The 23,342-nt window shown below is 45.9% G+C and overlaps 2 protein-coding genes across 4 annotated transcripts in view; one reads left to right on the top strand and one right to left on the bottom strand.

Annotated features, from left to right (window-relative positions):
- The window catches only part of CHSY3 (chondroitin sulfate synthase 3), a 271,645-nt gene that overhangs the window by 95,330 nt on the left and 152,973 nt on the right, over positions 1-23,342 (top strand). The gene's annotated exons all lie outside the window — the stretch shown is intronic.
- On the bottom strand, positions 733-7,550 carry LOC142072168 (uncharacterized). 3 transcript variants are annotated; one of them, XM_075128631.1, is made up of 3 exons: positions 7,454-7,550; positions 5,334-5,386; positions 733-2,623 (listed from the first exon to the last, which is right to left on the bottom strand). In XM_075128631.1, exon 3 carries the CDS (start codon positions 2,573-2,575, stop codon positions 1,073-1,075), a length of 1,503 nt encoding a protein of 500 aa, XP_074984732.1. In that variant the 5' UTR covers positions 2,576-2,623; positions 5,334-5,386; positions 7,454-7,550; the 3' UTR covers positions 733-1,072. The 3 variants fall into 3 exon arrangements, with proteins under 3 accessions (XP_074984732.1, XP_074984730.1, XP_074984731.1); XM_075128629.1 differs by lacking the exons at positions 5,334-5,386; positions 7,454-7,550 and adding an exon at positions 6,712-6,882; XM_075128630.1 differs by lacking the exons at positions 5,334-5,386; positions 7,454-7,550 and adding an exon at positions 6,561-6,577.

Here is a 23,342-nt window from a genome sequence, read left to right on the forward strand (position 1 = left end):
CTGGTCAACCTCCTCCTAGCTTTGGCTAAAACAGCCATTTATAAAACCAGAGAGAGGAGGTTGGCCCATGAAACGTCCTGCGATTGTGGGGCCGTTTTCCGATCCTCAGTACATTCACGTATCCGGGCGGAGTTCCTCTGAGCGGCGTCCACCAACTCCCTTGAAGCCTTCGAGGAGCGGTGGGCGCTGTCTGGGGTTCTCTGCTCGGTGACCCCGTCCGGTTCCCTCCGTCTGACCCTTTGATTGAGGGGAAGAGCGAGAGACGCCAGCCCCAGCCGTTGCCGCTGTGGATACCATCATTCCTGTCATCTAGGAGGGGTCCTATAATACATGGGTGTCTACCCCCCCCCCAAACCGCCCACCCCGCAGCCGTGCCCATCTTACCGGGCACTCTCAGGAGAGGGAGGATCGGTGACACTGGGCGCGGCACTGGGTAACTCGAGGGGGTGGAAGACCACGAGTGTCGAGGAAGCCCCCCCGCTCTAGGCCACCAGGTAACTCAGGAGGGTGGAAGACCATGAGTGTCGAGGAAGCCCCCGCGCTCTGGACCCAGGCTAGCCTGAACACTTCTCCCTCCTGAAAGCTGCTGTGTTATACCTTCTGATTGCGTTGTTTTGTTGCATAGTTGTTTTGTTTCCTTTGGTAATTTTGTAAGCGTTACCTGTGGTAGTTTAATGATGAGACAGAACACAGCTTTATTCAAGAAAGCAGGCTGGTCAGCTGAGATGGGCGTTCTGCCCCCCGCCTTCCACCTTCTCCTTTTATTATATTTCTCCCCCCTAAGCATTACACACTGCTACAGCAAAAAGATACACAAAAGAATGTATGACGTTGATTAATATACTTAGTTGCATCTTTTAGCTACTACAATCCTGGTTCTCAGGCCTTGAGCCCAGGCTAAGAAAGCCTCCCGCAGTTACTATCCCAACTATCAAGTTTTCATGGTTCATATCTAGCCCTTGTCCTTGGATAGAGCAATGTGTGCATTGCTTCTACAGAACAGTCAAGGTGTGCCCTGCCTGCTTCCAGGTGGAATAGCTAAACATGAACCCTTCATCCTCCCGTTTTCTATTTAATGATAATTGGCCATCTCATTGTAGCCGTCAATTTGTTTTGTCATGCTATTTAACTCCCAGACAGACAAGGACATAACTTGGGGAGCTTTCCAGGGCAAAATTTCACAAAATCTTAACAAGGAAGGAATACATTGTACACAGCAGCAGCAAAAAATAAGCCCAATAATTACAAACACAAAATAACCAAAAAGCTGTCGCAGCCATTCTAGAGAGGGCAGCCAACCTGTAAGCCAATTCCAAAAGCCCTCAAACCCCAGATCTTGGCGTATGTGTGTTGTAAGATTGGCCAATTCAGCCAGTCTAGTTTCTATAGAGCGACTATTATCAGTTAAATTAAAGCAACACATGTGCTGAAATGTGGAGCAGCCTAGATGGTGTTTTAGGAGCAGAAAATCAATGGCTGCTCTGTTATCCAAAATTGCATCTCTTAATTCGTGTTGTTCTGTGTTAAGTAAGGCAATAGCCTGGGATGTTGTATTAATTGCCTTTGCTGCAAAGCAGGCCAGGTTATTTAAAGTTCTGGCTGAATACGTGGCAAGCGCGGGGACCCCAACAATAGAGGCCGCTAAAGCAGTATACTCAGCACGACTAAAAAGCTCAACATCTGCAATACAATCATCTGAAAGGGGTACACTTCTTTTACTACGATTTTGTCCAGCAAAAGGCAATATAAGGGTCATTCTACTAAGACAGCAAAGGGTGCCATCACTTAAATTTGCAGGAATATAATTAAAGGTGCGTGAGCCGCAAGTAAAAAACCATCCTGATGGTAGGATGATATGGCCATAATTATATGAAACATTAACAGCATGGGAACAATTTAAAAGGGGTTGAGAAATTTTTCGACAGCCCAAGGGCACCTTTGTACTAGTGCAGTTAACTATACGTGCACAAGTAACATTGTGAGCCCCGGCCGGGTACGGTGTGTGGAGGGATATAGCCGTGCGAGGCAGAGTATAGTTGGCTGGGCCCCAATTAGCCATGCTAGAGTACTGGGAGGAAAGATTCGCATAAGCAGAGAACAGTGTCTTATTCTCCATCTCCTCAGGGTGATGACATACTGGAATAAGGCATGTGCCTAACAAATCTCCGGCTGCTACAGAATTAGATAGACAAAAGTGGGTAACATTTGCTATTGAAGCCAATCTTTCCCATATATTATATGTCATTCGGGCTCGTAGCGGGGGAAGTGCGTCCGAGCCAACCCCTACAGGAAATAGCAGGCACAAAAGGCACACAATCATCACAGAATTAGCAGTGATTTGGGCAAGAATCGCCACAAACAAAGTCTCAGGAGTCTCTGGCTGTTGATCTGCTGCCAGCCTTCGTTGGGCCGCGGCAACCAATGCTTTTACTGCTCCCCATGTCACGGGCCGGTTTGGGACACTACGCCTCCTCCGTTTCCGTCCCGTCGTTGTCGACTCGGGGGGCAACGCGGTCTCCTCCAAGGTCAGCTGAAACTCTGGTATGGGATTCGACAGTCCCTGGTGCCATGCCATGTTGTTTAAGTGCCGGTCGCACACACCGAGCTGGAACCCACAACGGTCCTGCAGGGAGAGACACAGCAGCATATCCCCGACCCCAAGTGATTAGAGGTACTGGGCCCAGCCACTGTGGATCGGGCAGCTGACGATAAAAGACACGCGGTCTTTCCAGTACCTCAGATTTGATCTGCATTCAATGTTAAATTATTTAAAGAAAACAAGAGGATATGCATTTGTTGTTGAATATCTCCTAAGGTTCGGAGACGCAGCTCCCCTTGTTTTAATTGTTTGTCCAGCAAGGTTTTGAGTGTGCGATTGGCACGTTCAACAATGGCTTGGCCCGTAGAATTATAAGGGATGCCGTGTTTAAGACGGACGTCCCAGCGGGCACAAAAGGTGGAGAGGGCTGCAGAGCAGTAGGCTGGGGCATTATCTGTTTTAATTTGGCAGGGGCGACCCATAACAGAAAAGCAGGCCAGCAAATGGTGAATAACTTTGTTAGTGGCTTCCCCACGTTGTGGGGTTGCCCAAAGGAAGCCCGAATAAGTATCAACGGAAACATGTAAAAACGAATAGGGGCGGAATTGTGGCACATGAGTAACATCCATTTGCCACAGCTGATTTGCTGCGGTACCTCGGGGGTTAACGGCAGAAGAAAAGGTAGGAGCAGCAGCAGCACAGTGGGGGCAGGAACAAACAATGGAACGTGCATGATCAGCAGGAATGTGAAACTGCCGGGCCAAAACAGAGGCAGACTGATGAAAAAAGGCATGGCTTTCAATGGGGTCAGAAAAAAGGGAATTTACCTGACCACGCAACGCGCGATCGGCGCGTGCATTGCCCTCAGTGAGTGGCCCAGGTAGAGGGGTATGACTGCGAATATGAGCAACAAAGTAAGGGAAATGACGAGTGGCAAGAAGATGCTGCAAAGACAAAAACAGGCGAAGGAGGTCTGCATCCACCTGAGGGGTAATGAGGGCAAGGGGTAAATGATCAAGTACCTGATAAACATAATGGGTATCCACAATTAAATTAAAGGGACAATCAGCAAAAAGTTGAAAGGCCAAAATAACAGCAGCCAATTCTGAACGCTGTGCAGAACGCTGAGGCAGGGTAAAACGAGAATGCCAACGAGGGGGGTCACCCAACTGATAAGTGACTACACCTCGGTGGGGAGAGCCATCAGTAAAAAGAGTGACAGCGGAAACAATGGGTTGAGAGCGGCTAAGACGATGAACAACTAGGGGTACCTTTTGGGTAATGACCAACCGAGGATCTTTTGGAGGATTGTAAGAAATCTCTCCCACATAATCACAAAGAGCAACCTGCCAGGCCAAGGAGGTGTGGCACAAAGAGTCAAATTCAGTACGGGACAAGGGGAGCACAATGGCAACTAAATCAGTGCCAGTGAGTTGCACTGCACGGTGGCGGGCTTTACGAACAAGATCAGATAGGGCATCTAAATACGGATAAATATTTCGAGGAGGGGTGGATGAAAGGTATAGCCATTCTATAATAGAGACGGCTGTGTCTGTACGGGGTACAAACAGAGCCGCAGTTGGCGTATGAGGGGTGGCAAGAAGAACCAATCGTAAGGGACGGACCTCTGGGAGTCTGTCCACAAACTGCTGACTCAATGCTGCATTGATTTGTTGAATGCAGGCAGTATGCTTTTCAGTGATGGCAATAACTGCACCCGGTGCCCGGGCTCCACGGAGGAGCTCAAACAACGGCTGCAGCATTGAAGTGGGGAGACGAAAGTAGGGCCGAATCCAATTTAAATGACCCAAGATCTGTTGCAATTTAACAAGGGTTAGGGGTTGAGGTAGAATTAATTCCGGACGAACCGGAGCAGCATAGGTTTGTAAAACCTTATATCCGAGGTAGTGGTAGGGATAAGAGCGTTGGATTTTTTCTGGTGCCACTAACAGGCCATTTTGGCCGAGAATCTGAGATAAAGATTCAAGCTGTTGTGCCGTGACCCGGGGACCACTTAGCAAAATGTCATCCATGTAATGGTAGACCTTTAGCGAAGGGTACCGGGCACGAAAAGGGGCAAGGGCCCAATCCACAAAAAGCTGACACAAGGTTGGACTATTTTGCATTCCCTGGGGCAAGACCTTCCACTGATACCTTTGGGAGGGTTGCTGATTATTATATTGTGGCACCGTAAATGCAAATTTTTCACGATCTTGAGGGCAAAGGGGGATGGTAAAAAAACAATCTTTTAAATCTAACACACAAAGTTGATCGGTTTGAGGAATTAAATTTGGATTTGGCAAGCCAAATTGCAAGGGGCCCATAGGTTGGATGCGTTTATTTATTTCCCTTAAGTCATGTAACAGCCGCCAAGCACCCGATTTTTTCTTAATAACGAACACCGGGGTGTTCCAGGGACTAGTGGAGCTCTCCAGTCGCTGTGCTTGCAAATGCTGCTGCACAAGCAACTGAAGTGCTTTTAGCTTTTCTAGAGGGAGGGGCCACTGGTCAATCCATACGGGCTCTAAGGATTGCCACACCAAGGGTAATGTGGAGGGCACGGTGGGTGAGGGAGGGTTTTGGGCCATCAGATGTTAATATCGAGGGTGGTGTCCAACTTTGTAAGTAAGTCACGGCCCCAAATATTAAGGTGGACAGGGAGCACAAAAGGGCGGATAGTAGCAAGGGTACGGCCTCCCAGTTTAGAGACCGTGACCCAAGACAAGCTTTGGCGCCCGGGTTTACTACCCCCGATCCCCCACAATTCTTTAGAAGGAACCGTAGGCCAACTAACCGGCCACTCCAGATCACGAATCACCGTAACGTCAGCTCCAGTGTCCACCAGCCCTGTAAAGGGAACATCATTTAAGAGAAGTGTTAACTGAGGTTTCGAAGGGCGGACTGACATTGTCAGAGCAACAAGTGGAGAAGATGCGCTGTGAGACGGCGAGTGAGACAACGTCGATCCAAAGCCGCCTCCGCCCCGAGTTCGATCCTCGGCAGCTGGCACCTGATAGGGGATTAAAATCAATTGTGCAATTGACCGTCCACGCGGGAGCGACTGTGGAAGATGAGTCCACACCTGAACCTTAACAATGCCAGTGTAATCAGCATCAATGACCCCTGGAATGACAAAAAAGCCCTGTTTTCCAGCATGTGAGCGAGGGAGAACAAGACCTACAAAGCCGGCAGGGAGAGGTCCCGTCACCTGTGTAGGTATGGCACAGACCTCCCCTGGCAGCCGAAAGTCAGTGTCCTCCTGCATGATCAAATCAAGCCCTGCACTTCCAGCAGTCGCTGCCCTCATAGAGTCTATGGATTTTAAGGCAGAGGAGCGGTTGTCTGAGTGGGAAACACCCCCGTTTGGCCCTGGGTTCGGGGGGGACCCGTCTCGCGGTTTCCCGACCCGCTACGACACTGATTAGCCCAGTGATAACCTTTCCCACACTTGGGCACTTCTTTGAGGGTCGGGCTGGTGCCTTAGATGAGCGGCACTCCCGCTGAAAATGACCCTCCTTACCACAGCGGTAACAACGCTTCCCCTCCTTCCCAGTTTTTCTGAGGGTGGCAGCCAGAACTCCAGCCTTGTGGGCATGTGTGCCAATGTTCTGGCACGCCCGCAGCATGTCTGAGAGCTCTAAAATACCAGAGGCTTGTGCTGCCTGGAGAGCACGGTGGCAATCCTCGTTTGCATTTTCAACTGCCAATTTTAACAGGAGCTCGTGAGCTGCCTCAGTGTTATCCACCTGCCGGAGGATAGCCTCATGCAATCTGTTGGTAAAATCCAAAAAGGACTCTGAGGCACCCTGACGGATACTGACAAAGCTTTTGGTAGGCTTGCCTGAATCCGGGATCTTCTTGAAAGCATGCTGGGCACAGGTGGAAATAATGGGGAAAATGGCCTGAGGGAGTTGAGACTGCATTTGAATAGTAGCAAACTGGCCCTCCCCTACCAATTGATCATAAATGATAGCCCCCGCGTGTATCTGAGCTTGGCGTTCTGCCATCTGCCGAAACTCACTAAGCCAAATAACATACTGACTAGGTGATAACATCATGCGCAGCAGCGTTTTCCAATCCTCAGGGACTAGGGAGTACCCTGTACCTATCCCTTCCACAAGACCACGCACAAAAGTGCTAGTCAGGCCAAACTCACGAATTGCTTTCCTCACCTCTCTAACCACCGAGTATGACAAAGTGGTCCAGGTGCCCACGGGGTTGCCCTGGTCATCATTCTGCCAGGTCACCGGGCAAACTGAGAGCAGATCAGCCAGCTCCTCCGCTGTAAGATCTGATCGAGCTTTCGCCGCGTGAACCATTTGTTGCATCAGCGAAAGCTTCTGAGCAGATGCAGATGACCCTCCGGGGGGCCCCGGAGCATGGGGCCCCACGGAGGGAGGGTGATCACGCACTGGCTCCGGTGGGGAAGGCAAGGGAGGCGGTGGTAATGAAGACACTGGGGGCAAGGCAGGGAGAGGGGGGGCCGTGGGTACGGGAGAGGGTCTTTCTGAAGCGACACGCTGGGTTGTGTCAGTAGAAGGGGGGATAGCTGCAACGGGGATGGCTACAGGAGCCGACGGGCGTGGCGAGAGCACCAGCCTCGTGAAAGAGGGCCTATCCGAGGTGACACGCAGTATTGCGTCGCGACAGAGGTGCCAGGCATGTAAAGCCTGCACGGGCGCCCGAGGCTCTTCGTGCAATGTCTGGCCCAATCGCTCCCAGTCCGCTAGCTTAAGGCTTCCGGCTTCAGGATATCACGGGCACTGGGCACGCACCTCCTGTAGCAGGAGAGTAAGTGCTCGAGCCGGGCAGTCATGCTGAGCCTTACGCAGCAAATACTGCAGCTCATTGCGGTGTTGCACTTGCAAAGCAGAGAGGGAGCTTCCCATACTTACCACAATGAAAAATACTCACCGGGATCCACGAAGCGGATGAGTGACGCGTCTGAAACCCTTGCCGGGCGAGGTGAGTGCTGAGGGCCCCACGTTTGGGCGCCAGTTGTGGCAGTTTAATGATGAGACAGAACACAGCTTTATTCAAGAAAGCAGGCTGGTCAGCTGAGATGGGCATTCTGCCCCCCGCCTTCCACCTTCTCCTTTTATTATATTTCTCCCCCCTAAGCATTACACACTGCTACAGCAAAAAGATACACAAAAGAATGTATGACGTTGATTAATATACTTAGTTGCATCTTTTAGCTACTACAATCCTGGTTCTCAGGCCTTGAGCCCAGGCTAAGAAAGCCTCCCGCAGTTACTGTCCCAACTATCAAGTTTTCATGGTTCATATCTAGCCCTTGTCCTTGGATAGAGCAATGTGTGCATTGCTTCTACAGAACAGTCAAGGTGTGCCCTGCCTGCTTCCAGGTGGAATAGCTAAACATGAACCCTTCAGTTACCAATAAATTTTCTTTCTGTTTCAAAAAAAAAAAAGAAAAACAAAACAAAAAAAACCTTCCCTGTTGGGAAACGGAACGTCCTTTGCTTGCTCCTCAGCTATTTGCTTTCTGTTCTTTCCTAAAGCCCCCTGGCCTGGATTTTTCTTACTTTTTGAACCTGCCTTAGGCCCCCCCCCCCCCGCGACCGGGCCAGACGCTTTTTTTGCTTTGTTTTGATTTTTTGTTATTTTTTCCCGTCTACGTGCTGGTCGGCCCTCAGCTTGCCGCCAGCACCCGCCCCCCCACGCCTGCTTTTGGGCGCAGCTATTTGCCTCAGCTGAGCCCCCCGGAGGAGGGGGGGAAGATTGCCGATTTTGCTGTCCGGAGGGGGGAGTGGAAACCCCCAGACCCAGCCATTTTGCTGGCAGCTCGGACTTTACAACATTCTCAGCATGCCGGGAGCCTTGGAACACAGCCAACACAATGGAGAAGATGTGTGGGAGGGCCCGTGACTTCTACACAAGCCTTTTCTCCCCGGATTCGACCGATCCTGGAGCTTGCGGGGTGCTCTGGGAGGAACTCCCCACGGTCAGTGTGGGCGACCGAGACCGACTAGAGCTGCCTCTCACCCTGGCTGAGTTCTCGGAAGCCCTCCGTCGCATGCCCACCAATAAATCTCCGGGCATGGATGGGCTGACCGTGGAGTTTTACTGCGCGTTCTGGGACATCCTCGGCCCAGACCTAGTCACCGTCTGGGCTGAGTCCTTGCAGAGCGGGGTCCTCCCTCTGTCGTGCAGGCGAGCGGTGCTCGCCTTGCTGCCGAAGAAGGGGGACCTCTGCGATCTATGAAACTGGCGTCCCGTCTCACTCCTTAGCATGGTTTACAAAATCGTAGCGAAAGCAATCTCGCTGCGGCTAGGGTCCGTGATGGCGGATGTGATCCACCCAGACCAGACCTATACTGTCCCGGGTCGCAGCATTTTTGACAACCTATTTCTAGTCCGAGACCTTTTGGAACTCGGGCGGAGAGATGGTCTGTCGTTCGCCCTCCTGTCTCTTGATCAGGAGAAGGCGTTTGATAGAGTAGACCATGGGTACCTCCTGAGCACTCTGCAGGCGTTTGGATTCGGACCTCAGTTTGTGAGTTTTCTCTGGGTGCTGTATGCCTCCGCGGAGTGTTTGGTTAGGCTCAACTGGACCCTGACTGAACCGGTCAGCTTCGGGCGAGGAGTGTGGCAGGGGTGCCCCCTCTCGGGCCAGTTGTATGCTCTGGCGATTGAGCCTTTCCTCTGTCTCCTCCGCAGGAGGATGACAGGGTTGGTGCTGCGGGAGCCGGAGCTGCGGCTGGTCCTGTCGGCGTACGCCGATGACGTACTCCTCGTGGTCCAGGACCCGGGCGACTTGGCGCGAGTGGAGGCATGCCAGGCCATCTATTCGGCAGCCTTCTCCGCCCGAGTCAACTGGGTCAAGAGCGCTGGCTTGGCGGTGGGGGACTGGCGGCAGGTGAGCTCCCTCCCACCCGCGCTTCAGACCATCCGGTGGAGTGCGGGTCCACTGCTCTATCTCGGCGTTTACCTTTCCGCCACGCACCCTTCCCCGCCGGAGAACTGGCAAAATTTAGAGAGCGGAGTGATAGAGCGGATCCGGAAATGGACGAGGCTACTCCGATGTCTCTCCCTCCGAGGGAGAGCACTGGTGCTTAACCAACTAGTCCTGTCCACGCTCTGGTACCAGCTCAACACCCTGGCCCCGGCCCCGGGTTTCCTGACCCACCTCCGGAGATTGATTCTAGAGTTCTTCTGGTCAGGAATGCACTGGGCCCCTGTTGGAGTTCTTCATCTACCCCTGAAGGAAGGAGGGCAGGGCCTGAAGTGTCTGTACACTCAGGTCCGTGTTTTCCGCCTCCAGGCCCTGCAGAGGCTCTTTTATAGTGCAAGTTGTTCGGCGTGGAGCATACTGGCACACGCCTTCCTGCGCCGTTTCCAAGGGCTCCGATACGACCGGCAGCTCTTTTATCTTTGTCCGAGGGGTTTTCCGCGAGACCTCTCCGGGCTGCCGGTCTTCTACCAGGACCTCCTCCGGACCTGGAAACTGTTTTCAACGACCAGGTCCTTGGCGGCCACCGTGGGAGCAGATCTCCTCACGGAGCCCCTGCTACACAACCCCCAGCTCTGTGTGCAGGTGGCGGAGTCCCGCTCGGTGCGCCAGAGATTGGTCTTGGCGGAAGTCACGAGGGTCGGAGACCTCCTGGACTACGATCAGAGAGACTGGCTGGATCCCCTGACGCTCGCTCGGCGCATGAGGCTCTCCAGTCCCCGTACCCCCCGGCGTGTACTTCAGGAGGTGAAGGCCGCCTTGACCCCCGCTGCTCGGGCTTATGTCAACCGAGCCTTGCGCGAGGGCGCACCCCGCCCATCCTCTACCCCAGGCCTGCCGGACCTTTCCATTGGGCCCCTACCCCGTAGATCCCAACAAACCCCTCACCCTTTCACTGCAAGCCGGCTGCATGAACCAGCTTCCAAATCGCGCCACGGAAATATTTATACACACTCACGCTTCACACCCTTCACGCCCACACTCTGGTGTCCTGCCCCAATACAAAGTGGCGGGACCTCCTGCCACCTTTGGAGGGTGAGCAACCTTGATGGGCCAGCCTATATTCCACCTTGGTCCCGAGGCCCGTCGGGGACATTAGTTGGCGACTCCTTCATGGAGCCGTGAGCACGGGCGTGTTTTTGACACGGTTCACCCCATCCCGGATACTTGCCCTTTTTGCAACGTGAGGGAAACCCTGGCGATCGTATATTTAGAGTGTGCCAGATTGCAGCCCCTTTTCCGGCTCCTCACGAATATTTTATTACGCTTTTGGCTCCACTTTTCCCCTCACCTTTTTATCTACACACTCCCCATCCGTGGCCCCACAAAATCGCGAGATCTCCTGGTTAACCTCCTCCTAGCCCTAGCTAAAACAGCCATTTATAAAACCAGAGAGGGGAGGTTGGCTAATGAAGCGTCCTACGATTGTAGGGCCGTTTTCCGACCCTCAGTACATTCACGTATCCGGGCAGAGTTCCTCTGGGCGGCGTCCACCAACTCCCTTGACACCTTCGAGGAGCAGTGGGCGCTGTCCGAGGTTCTCTGCTCGGTGACCCCGTCCGGTTCCCTCCGTCTGACCCTTTGATTGAGGGGAAGAACGAGAGAACCCCAGCCCCAGCTGTTGCCGCTGTGGATACCATCATCATTGTCACCTAGGAGAGGTCCTATAGCACGTGGGTGTAATCTCCCCCACCCCAAACCGCCCACCCCGCAGCCGTGCCCATCTTGTCGGGCACTCTCAGGAAAGGAATAATCGGTGACACTGGGTGTGGCACTAGGTAACTTGAAGGGGTGGAAGACCACGAGTGTTGAGGAAGGCCCCCCGCTCTAGGACACCAGGTAACTCAGGAGGGTGGAAGACCACGAGTGTCGAGGAAGCCCCATTGCTCTGGGCCCTGGCTAGCCTGAACACTTCTTCCTCCTGAAGGCTGCTGTGTCATACCTTCTGTTTGCTTTTGTTTTGTTGCATAGTTTTGCTTTATCCCCTTTGGTGATTCTTTGTAAGTGTTACACAAATTAAAATTCTTTTCTGCTTCAAAAAAAAAAAAATTACTCTCCTGTAGCCATCTGGCCTGACCCTGTCACAAGTCCTAATGCTACTTTATTTCTGTCACGCCGAATGAATAATGATATGGATGCTGTCATTTTGATTGGCAGTGGTACAGTACAGTGACAATTACTCAATGCATGCATTATTATTTAAATGCTATACCCTAATTGGTTTAAAGACTTCTATTTTTTTCAGCCCATCAGAAAATAACTTAATCACAAGGTACTTGATCACAAAGGCAGTGTAATTTTATGAATATACTGGTTTGATTAATTAAAGTCTAATTTTTGGTAACTCATCAGTAGAAGATCTGACAACTGAACTAATAGTGAAATGTATTATTCAGTCTCAGAAATAAATAAAATAAGTAAAATTAAATAAATTAAGTAATGTGCGTGGACACAAAATCCACCTACTTATCTGCACCTGAATGATGCAGTAAATGATGCCTGTGGCCTGCAATGTGTAGGAGGCGGTCAGACTACATTATCACAATGGTTCTTTCTGGCCTTAAAGACTATGAGTTAGTTTCTTTTTGGTACAGCTGCATGAATATTAGTTTTGTTTTATATTATACCTGTTCATGTAATTAGATTATATTTAAGCAATTTCCCATGAAAGTTAATGATAAAACTCCTTGTGACTTTAGTTAGAGTAGGATCAGGCCGTAAGTGTATGATAGACAGATACCAGCCAGGCTTCCCAATTATTATTATCATATCAATAGCATAATTCAGATTGCAATTTTCCTTATATGGTATTAAATATATTGTATTTGGAAGAATGTGATTCAACCAGGTGGTAAGAGATTCAGATTTCTTCTGTGGAAACACTTGGAACTTGCACTGACTGTTCTAAAGTATTTCTTTTCTTTTTTTTTGCATGGCAGAGAATCCTGGAGGATACTACAGATGAGATACTTTAGCCCAGTGGTTCCCAGACTTGTTCCGCCGCTTGTGCAGGGAAAGCCCCTGGCAGGCCGGGCTGGTTTGTTTACCTACCGCGTCCGCAAGTTCGGCCGATCGCGGCTCCCAGTGGCCGCAGTTGGCTGCTCCAGGTCAATGGGAGCTGCTGGAAGCAGCGCAGGCCGAGGGACATACTGGCTGCCGCTTCCAGCAGCTCCCATTGGCCTGGAGCAGTGAACCGCGGCCACTGGGAGCCACCATCGGCCGAACTTGTAGATGCGGCAGGTAAACAAACCTCTGCGGCCCACCAGGGGCTTTCCCTGTACAAGTGGCGGAACAAGTTTGGGAACCACTGCTTTAGCCATTTACCTCTTACTTGCCAAACCACTGGAAATCCCTTGTCTTTCGGGGGGGATGTGGGAGATATCCAGTAAACATATATGTGTTGTTTCTGGAATTGGATTTCACTCCTTTTAAAAGAGAAATAAGTACTGAACACTTCATACTGACCACTTCAGTTTTATTCCTTACAGTCTTCTATCTTCTGTGAACATACAGAATGTCTATTAATTACTAATCTAAAAAAATAGTAGAATAAATCAGGTGATGTGACTGCTCTAATATGGTGCCCAGACCTTCAGTTTGTTGAGTAACCACAACTCCCGTTGATTTCATTGGGAGTTGAGCTTGACATGTTCCAAGATTTATCCTATGGTTTGGTTGTTCTAAATGGAAAATTTAACTTTAGAAGCAAAACAAAGTTTGCTTTGGTAATTTTAACAGAATCCTCCTGAAAAAAGGTAACTGAAAGATGCAAATATTTTCTCTCTTCTTGGGGATGAAATTCCTCTTTAGTGCAGCCATCACACTGTGTATGGGGAAGTACGGTGAAGAGTAAGAACATGGCCTGGCTATTGAAGGATTTATTGGAAACCCGTTAGCTCCTGTGCACTGTAGGCTATGGCTTGTAAGACTTTTCCCCGTCAAGGCCACCATTCTGTGTCTGGGAGCAAGAGCATTCCCATCCTGCCCCCAGGATTAGAGTAGGTTCAGGTTTCTGGGCCTTCCTATGGACATCACACTAGTTACCTTTTGGGGACTGGAAAGGGATTTTTTCCTCACTGTCAGATAGGCCTGGGTTGTGTGGGTCTTTTACCTTCATATCAGTAGACCAGTGGGTAGATTAGGTTGTAGGTTTTTCTTGTTGTCACAACTTGGCAGGTATCCGATAGAGGTCCAGTTCCCTGAGAAACTGAAATTTGAATTAGGAAGAAGATGGGGGAAACGGTTAGTTATGTTCCTAACCCCTGGTATAGTGAGAAGACACCCTCTTTTCCCCATACCCTAAATCCTCAGGTGAAGGGAGAATTGTGGGTTCCTAGAAATAGTGTTAAAGGTGTAGGGGAAAGTGGTGAGTGGTGGGGGCAGCCTTCAGCCAAATAGTACAGATTCCTGAGGAAGGCATACCTGTACTGAACAAGTTATTGTCAGATAGTTTCCCACAAATATTAAATTAATAAAGTTGCAGTATTGCCAGCCCCAAATATTCAAAATCATGAATCAGGCCCCACCAAAATCATGAGATTTTTATAAAAATTATATTCTGTGTTAAGTCTTTTTTCTGCCTTCCCCCAGTGTGTGTGTGTGACTATTAGTGTAGCTCACTCTCCAAATTTGAGTAAGGTGATCTCTCCCATCACCCCGCCATGCCCTCACAGGAGCTCTCACTGTGGCTGCCTGATGGTGTTGAAGCTCCTCTCCTAATCCAAAAATTATAATTAATTAATTCTTTGCCCCCCCCCCCCACCTCCATATCTATACATCCATCAGTTCTGCCGCCCTGAATCCCTATATCAACTATGCACACCCAGCGCTCTCATCTGCTCCTCCTGCATCTCCTGGGGTCTTCATCCTCTCTCTCAGACCTAATGGTCAGCTACAGTGGGGTCATTTTCTCCTCCTTCCCAGGCTTGGGGAGCCAGCCTCAGGGGATCTTAAACCCCATGCCTCTCTTATAAGGCTTGGTGATGTTGCAGGGATGGAGCAGCGGATTGACCCATTTATCACAGGAGGGGAGGAGGGAGCAGGGCTGCACTCCCTAATAGCACCAAAAAACCTCAACCAACCAACTAGAGCAAAACAAAACCTCCTCAGAAATCCAAATTTGGCTCCTGAGGGGGAGAAGGAGAGCTATGCCAGCTTCCTTCAGGTCTTATTGCATGCTTTTCTGAAGGAGGTTGGCTTCCTTTCCCACTTGCCCATGGGGGAGGGGGTCCCATAGGCAGGGCTGAAATTTGGCAGCGGCAAGGAGCTTCTCTCTGTTGGCAAGACTGACTTCAGCCCCAGACAAAATCATGTCATTGTTGAGGAAATCGCAAGAATTGGCAATACTGCTTAGTTGCAGTCTAAGTAAATAACATTCCTTATGTCTTGTCTTCTTGCAGTGTCTAGGATAAAGGTTTGCAAACACCATCGGAGACAGCCTTGTATAACTCAGCTGGGGGAATGGAAATCATTGCCACTGTAGTTTTTCAGTTTTCATGGTCATGGGCAAGGTGGTGCTTCTGCAGTTCAGATAGCCTCTGAACTCTTGTTATGACTGTTTGGTTATGCTGGGAATGGAATAGCGCACCTTGCAAGCTTTCTTCCCTCTGCCAAACTTGGGCAAGGGGACGTATATTTTAGCTGTACTATTTTGGTGTGTGCTTTCCTGAACAGGATTTTAAAAATTTCCCAGTTAACTTAAATTAGCTTGTCACTTTGTAAAGCTGCAGTTCAACACAGTATTTTTGCAAAAGTAGGACTTCAAAGTGAGCTCAGTATTAAGGACTTTCTGAACCATTTCTACTTTCTTAAAAAAAGTTATATCATGGACTGGAGCTTTTGCAAACTGAAACCTACTCTTCATCCATCAATGCTGTAATTGCTTCCAGAAGGTAAGGTTTAAATCTGCAGGATATTAGTGTCTTGTTCAATTCTCTTTTATCAACTGACTAGAATTTAATCCTTCTGAATATGTACAGTCAGTGAGAGTCTGATTTCTTCTAACAGTATTTTATACTTAGATTCTTGGTAATCATTTCTGAGCCTAATTATTAAACTCTGTATCGTTGATACAACAATATTAACATGTAATATCTTTTTTTGGTCTGAATAAATGTTGAAGAGAATAAATGTTTTTGATTTCTGTACCATAGTCTTTCAATATCTACAACTTAAATTGCCCCCGTGTTTATTCCATATGGGATGCGGTAGGAATGGAAATAGGCTTATTTGGTAATTTTGCTTTGACTTCCCCTATTCTCAGTGCATGGGAATGTCTTTTTCAGGGTAAACTTATACTGTGTTGAAGAGGCATTAGCCTTCAGATCGCTGTTACCTTAAGCTAAGAATTCTTTCTTGATACTCTTTGTGTTTATCTAGCATGCATCAATGGCACTTATTGGTGAGTCCACATGTATGTTTGAGTGAATAGGGATAATGTACTTTTTCATTTTATTGTGCTGTAGGGCTCTCTTTTCTTGCTTATAACCAGATATATCACTATCGACTTTAAGCATTACTGTTTTTGTAGGTTTTCTGTTACTCTGGATGCCCACATATTTTAATTACCACCCAGTGACGCTTGCTGTCCCTCTGCAAGAAGTTGTTGTTATATGCTGTCAAGAGTCAGCAGTTGTGGATTTCTAGGGGCACAAAGGCATACTCTAGAAACGAGCTGAGCTTTAGGCATGGAGAAGAAAAGATGTACAGCTTCAAAGGTAAAGACAAAGAGTGAGAATTTGATGTGGAAACAGACAGTCAGATAGTGAAGGGACTTGAAGAAAGGGGTGACATAATCAGAACGTTACGGGGGAGATGGGATTTTAGCTAGGCACAAAATTGTGAGCAAAGGATGGAGTTCCAACCTTAATATTTAATTTCTTGGCTTCCTGTTGATTTAAGACCAGTTATTTTTTTTTAATGTGTGAGGTTTCTTTGCAGATTTACTATATTTCAAAATAATTTAGATTGCTTGATGTAGCAAAAAGCTATCCAACAATCTCTCTGTTGTATTGTGCTTACATGTTAAGGCCAGCTTTGATTATATGTAATTGGATACTTTAAAAATTGTGCATTATTTACATAATGGAATGTAACCCTTCCTTTGGTATTGTAAAGGGGACCTAATCTAGCATTTTAAGAACATATCTATTTTTAAAAAATACTTAAGAGCAGAGTCAGTGGGAGTCCAGCTCTCTTATCCTAGGGCAGAATTACTCCCTTGATATTTTCCTAATAGTAGCAACTCCAGAGAAGCCTCTCCCTTCTGTTTAGTGTGTAAAATATTCATATTCATTTGTCATTTCAATGGAAATAATATTGGCTAATAAATAACTGTTAATTATTTTAAGAATGTGAACATTTAATAAACTTGTTTTTGAGAATAGTTAATTCCCCATGAAGTTAATCAGAAAACCCTGCATATCCAGTTTATAGGATTCCTCATGAGAAAACATGCAGCAAAAGCTCTGTAAACGTGAAGGAATCTCACAGAAATCTGAGCATTCATTATAGTCTGGGAGAATAATATCGTAAAATCTCATTCCAGAGATTGATGATGACTTTGATGAATAAATGTTTTCAGTCCTACATGTCAAGGCTAACTTCCCTAGGATTATCAAAAATCAATGTATTTTTTTATGCAAGCAATGCATCCCTGTGTTAAAGTATAATTTAAAACAGGGATCGGCAACCTTTGGCACATGGCCTATCAGGGAAATCTGTTGGCGGGCTGGGATGGTTTGTTTACCTGCAGCGTCTGCAGGTTCAGCCGATTGCAGCTCCCACTGGCTGTGGTTCGCCGTTCCAGGCCAGTGGGGGCTGCGGGAAGTGACGTGGGCCAAGGGATGAGCTGGCCACTGCTTCCCGCAGACCCCATTGGCCTGGAACGGCGAACCACTACAATCAGCTGAACCTGCAGACCCTGCAGGTAAACAAACCATCCTGGCCTGCCAGCGGATTTCCCCGACGGGTCGCGTGCCAAAGATTGCTGATCCCTGATTTAAAAAGTTGATTTTTAAACATTTTCTCAAATATATATCTACACAATTGTTCTAGGTTTGTCATGTTTGGTACTATTGTGTTCATGGGACAAAGGGTTTTTGAATGATACCCAGTTTGACCCATTTCTGATGAAACTGTATTATCAAAATTTCTACAAACTGGAGAACCAGGATCTGGGAACTGGGGGTGGGGATGAAATAGTGGATGGGTGTGTGAGTATCCCCTGCCACATTGCAGAGGGTGACACCACTGCAATTATTATCCTATAGATTTTAAGAAACAAATGACGCCTCCCTTTGCTCTCTATCATTAACTTGCCCACGGAATTACACATGCTCCCAGTCTACTAAGGGAGAAGTGGAATATCTAAGTAAGTAGTAAAAAATCTCCAAAGAGTACAATATACCTTCCCGCCATATACTGTAGAGCTTGTGAAGATGACTCCTTCATGTAGCTATTGCAAACAATGCAGTATTAGGAAGTTAAACAGAATCTTTTTGGAATTTTACATCGTAATCCTTGTTCTGATAGATCATGAGTATTCTCCATATCTACATGCAGTACAAGTCTGGTGGTGAAAGAAAATAATAGGTAGTATATTTTTAATGTATTAGAAATGCCCTTTTTTCATCTGAATATGTCAAACAACCTTTTTATTTACTTTTTTAAAATTAAATTTAGCAATTACAAGAAAGTGGAACAACAGAGAAATTGTTTGGATTGTGAGGGATGATAGAAGGAATCTCTGAGACTAAATGTAGGCAGTTTTTGTGTTTTGAAATCTGATTTGCACTGTTGCAATGCTAGCTGGTCATTCAGTATTTTTTTTTTAATTATTGACGAGAAACAGCAAAAGATTGAGACAGGATTACACAATCCTACAACCTGACTCAGAAAAGCCCCGCTAGAGGGTGAATCAAATGCTGAAGTATGTTGGCACAAAAATAAGTTAAAACCATTTAAAAAAAATCAGAGTCTTCAGAGAACTAGGTGTTTGGTCAGTTTTCTTAGTGAAGCAGACATGTTAAAACAGAAGTGAGTCCAGATACTTCCTTAAACTAAAGAAGCAATATCATATACATTAATTGAAAATGGCAACATCTCTTAGGCACCAAGGTCATACCTGATTTCTAACAAGCAGGTAATGAACTCTCTGCTCAGACTCCTCACATGTGGTCTGGCAAGTAAAGAATGAACTGAAGACTAATTCAAGCTGCTGGGGAAAAGTAGGAATTACTATAAATAGAAGGAAGAGCTCACACTCAGTTGTTACAATCTTGGCTTGTACGCTTGACTGGGGCTTTTCCATTTCTTTTCTAGTTGTGCAAACTCATTGTTTGTTTTATTGTAACAAATGTACTCTAAACTCTTCAAGCATGGAATTCCAAGGGGGAAAACTTGACTGTTTTTTCCCCCACTTCTGAACTACCTAGTACCTGCCATACAGTGGGACACTCAATGGAAGTACATAACAGACTTGTGCAACCAAAATGTCATTTTTGACTAATTTTTTTTTAAAGCTAGAATTGCTGTTCCAGGTCTAAAGCTATTTCCATAACTTAGAAAAACATTTTTGATAATAATAATTCTGCTTTCGGTGGAGAGCAAATTAGCTCTACAGGGACAAGAGTTTTGGTTTATATGCTACATGCATTTGGTTCAGTACACGTAAATTAAAACACAAGGATATATAGGATGACTATTTTGATTCCTGGTCTGACTTCACCTTAGCAAGTGTTGGCATTTGTTTCTCTTCATTCTCAGAAGTGATGTCCCTGAAATGAATAACTCACGGAATGCTGTTAGTGTCTAACTACGCTGGTCGGTTGTCAGTGTGATGTCACATTCCCTTAAGTATCACCTTGCAGAAGTACTATACAGGAGCCAGTGTTATAACATATAACACAATTGCTTAATCTGGTTTAAGGTACCAGCTGTTAGATTGGATACGTTGCAATTGAAAGCACAGGCATTGTATCTCTCTTTGCAGTCTACATATAACTGGCTGCATGAGTTATGAACGTAAAAAAATTGCCTGAGCTCCAGTACCTAATTGCTTGTGCCTGGCATCTCTTTCATTATAAATTAAGCAGTGTGTGTGTGTGTGTGTGTGTGTGTGTGTGTGTGTGTAATGAGCGGTGTACAATAATTACAATTAAATATTAATTTTCACAAGTTTTCACCTCAGTTAGCTTTTATATTTGTGCTGTTCCAAAAGCAAATTGGTGTCAGATAATGGGGGAGAGGGGGTGTATTCCCACAGGCGTGTGTGAGTGTGTGTGTGTAAATATGTACCACCTGTGAAAATTAAGAGGTTCTTCCTGTCAGGAGGGAGAATACATAGCATGATCTGTATAGTTTAAAAATTCATGAAAACTGGGAGAAGACAAATCATGAAGATCTGGTAGGTACTGTGTACAAAGTAGAAAGCCAAGAGTAAAGTGGTTATGCTTTAAACTGGAATTCTTTACAGTAGTTGAATAGTGCAAGTAATTATATTGGGCAGAAGCTCAGTTAAGCTCAGTTTCAATTCCTATCACTTTGGAAAGTACAAGTTTCTAAATTACTGAAATAAAAAGTGGCTGTCATTCACATGAGTGAAGACAACTGGAAATTAAATAAAATCAAAACTTGTCTAAAATGCTGTGTTTTCCATATTCTGTTATGTCATAGGTTATTTGGTACATATCTGTGAAACTATGAAAGGCCATGCATCCTCTCAGACCTTCCTTTCAACCACTGAATTTAATCTTAATTTTTTTTAAAATTCTTTTAAAAATTTTAGTTGTTTACAAATCCAGTCTCTGGCACAAAAACTTAAGTAGGAAACTCCATCTACAATGATTTTTTAAGTTAATGTATAAAAATGCAAATTTAGTGGGAAAAGGAGAATATATTTTTTAGAATATTGAAAACAGTAGAAAATCAAAACAGTAGAAAAAGAGTATCCAGGTGTAGTTAATTTACCATAAGGACAAGTGCCATGATCTAGGTTTATTTTACTGCTTGGTTAAATCCTAACAAACTCCTTTTCCTTACTTCATTAGTGCATTTTCTGTCTCTTCTGTGCAGTGTAGTTGTCAGTGTTTTCAAATACACCTGTGTATGCAGGATATCTTTTTTTTCTTAGCATACTTTCTTTCCTAATTTTTGCTGAGGTAACACTATTCATAATCTTATAGTTTACCTGGCATGGATGGTTGGGAATATTTTTGAAACTCCTCACCTGTATTATAGAAAAATGTTGAGAAGAATGATACATTAGAAATAAAAGACAAATATTTCTGTTTTAGACACTAAGGTCTAGAGTCTGGGATCAGATTCACATGGGTCTTTATGCTTACCAAAGTCCCAATGAAGTTAATGAGGCTCTGTGCACATATAATTGATGGATTGGGAATTTTACCTATATATATATATATATAAAGTAGAAGCTGGCATCTTACTCTAATATAAATTTATGAAAAAACAAAGTTTAGGCAAATGCATTTCTGCTTGTTTATTGGAGAAACTACATGAAAAACAGGAAAGATTGCTTTTGGAACAGGAGAATCTAGGAGAGATTCACTAACCGTAGCTGACATTAGGAATTTGGAGTCAGTCCACAGAAGATGAAGATTTTTTGGCATTCTGCTCTTATAGATAGAACTGGTAGTTTTTTTTTAAAGTGGATTATTTTCCCAGATAACTAATACATACAATTATTATTATTTGTTACTATATGTACAATAACTTTACACACAATAAACTACATAAAAAGCATATTATGAAGGTTGTAAAATCAAACACTCAAAAGCTACGAGTGTTTTTAACGTTCCCTGTGCAACTTTAATTCACCCCCCTTTGAGCATTATAATACGGTCTTTAATTACAAGGTTGCATATTGCTTTTTCAAAGGATTCCTGCCTCACTCATGCACAGGAGGGACCTTCTCTGGGGATAAATCAGGGTTGTGTAGATAAGGAGAGATTGTTGTCTGTAGGAGCCCTACTTCATTTGTTGCAGAAGTTAGAAGCTGTGCAATGAGTAAGGCAGAGGATTGTAGGAAGATAAATATTCTCTCATGGTTAGTGCCATTGAATATTGCCTTGGATAACTGGATTCTGTACACGCCTTTGCCACAGAGTCCTATGTGATGTCAAGTCATTTAACCAAACTTTTCACAGTTGGTCACTAATTGTGTGTTTCTCATTTTCTGGGTATCTCACTTCAGACCCTGGGATCTGACTTGTAGTAGTGCTGTGCACTTACAGTTGCAGTGAGGCTCAATGGGAGCTGTTCTTTGAATATACAAAGATCCATATAATGCTAAGCACTCTGAAAAATCAGACCATAGGCATGTTCAATTGGGCACCCAAAATTAGACAGTACTTCTGACCTTAATCTCTCTGTGCCTCAGTTCTCCATCTGTATAATGGGGATAATAACCCCTCATCTCACAGTGCATGGTGAAAATAAATGCATTAATGTTTGTGAAGCACTCTGATACTAAGGTGATGAGTACATAGAAAAGCCCATGAGGAAATAAATTCTTTCTTCTTAGCAGGGCTTTCATAGTATGTAGTACAAAAGCCATGGGCCACATATTAAACTAACAGAATAAAACATTAAATGAGCAATATCTATTCTATGCATTGAATGAGGCATGGGTCCTCTGGAAATGTAGTATGTGATTTGTAATTAAAGACTGTATCATAATGTCTACTCTCAAAGACATTCACAGGCAACCTTAATTCTGCCATTTCCTAACATTTGAGTGCTTATCTTCACAACATTAAAGTCAGTCCCATTTCTCCTCCAGTACCATAGATCCTTATCCGATCTGGCTCACCCCTTCCCAAGCTCTACTGGTTCTCAGTGCCGGCCTGCTTTCCCAGCCAATTACAATCTCAATTCCCCCACACCCACACGTCCCATCTGTTCTCAGTTCCCTGCCTCCTTCTCCCCACCATTTCCTTCTCCAGCTCCTAGTCCCAGTCTCCCCCTGGTCCCAATTTCCAGTCCCAATTTCCCTTTCCCTGCCAGCCTCCTATTATCATCACCATCATCATTTCTTCTCCCACTCTGACTCCTTGTCCCAGTGTACTTCCACTATCACATTTGTTGGGCTCATGTCTTTTTTGCATTCAAATCTGGCAGCTTCCTCTTCCATGCTGCCTGGGACCAATAGGGGAGTCATTGAGAACACAGGACAGACAGGTTCCTTGCTCTCAGTTCAGGTTCCTGGAACTAACCTGCAGCATCCCAGAGCTGCAATTGCAGAGGAAGTCCTGCTCAGCCTGAGGCTGCTGGAGTATGCTTGGTATACAGAGTTTTCAGGTTAATGAGTTGCTAAAATCGAAGAATTCTTTACTGAGTAGGTATAAGCTGTGATTTTTTTCAAAGGCTTGTAACTTGGCCAATTTGGGTGAATTTTCATGGGGACAGCCAAAGAGACATCCCTGGCACAAAGATCACCCCTTGCCAAATACCAAGTGCCTTCTCCAACGCCTGGGTTCACGAGAGCATTTCAAAGAAAAGGTCTCAAGAATTTTTTAACACAGGCTACAAAACAGATGTTTCACTAGCCTTATTCTAAGAAACAGCTGAATAATTCTGGCTGAAATTTCCCAAAGAAATACAGCCTGAGGCAAATAGCATGGAAAACTTCAGCCTGAACAATTAAAGGTTGGAAAAGTTTTAAGCAGTTGAAACCAGATTCTTATAATGGGAATTGTCAGGCTCCCTTGTTAGGTCAAAAATGAGATCCACTTCAGTTTACTCTTAAACAGTTTCTTTTAGCCTCTATTTTGTACCTTTTAAGACAATGCTACTGTCACCCATGTATTA

This window comes from Caretta caretta, chromosome 5, assembly GCF_965140235.1.
Source record: "Caretta caretta isolate rCarCar2 chromosome 5, rCarCar1.hap1, whole genome shotgun sequence".
NCBI classification, from domain to species: domain Eukaryota; kingdom Metazoa; phylum Chordata; order Testudines; family Cheloniidae; genus Caretta; species Caretta caretta.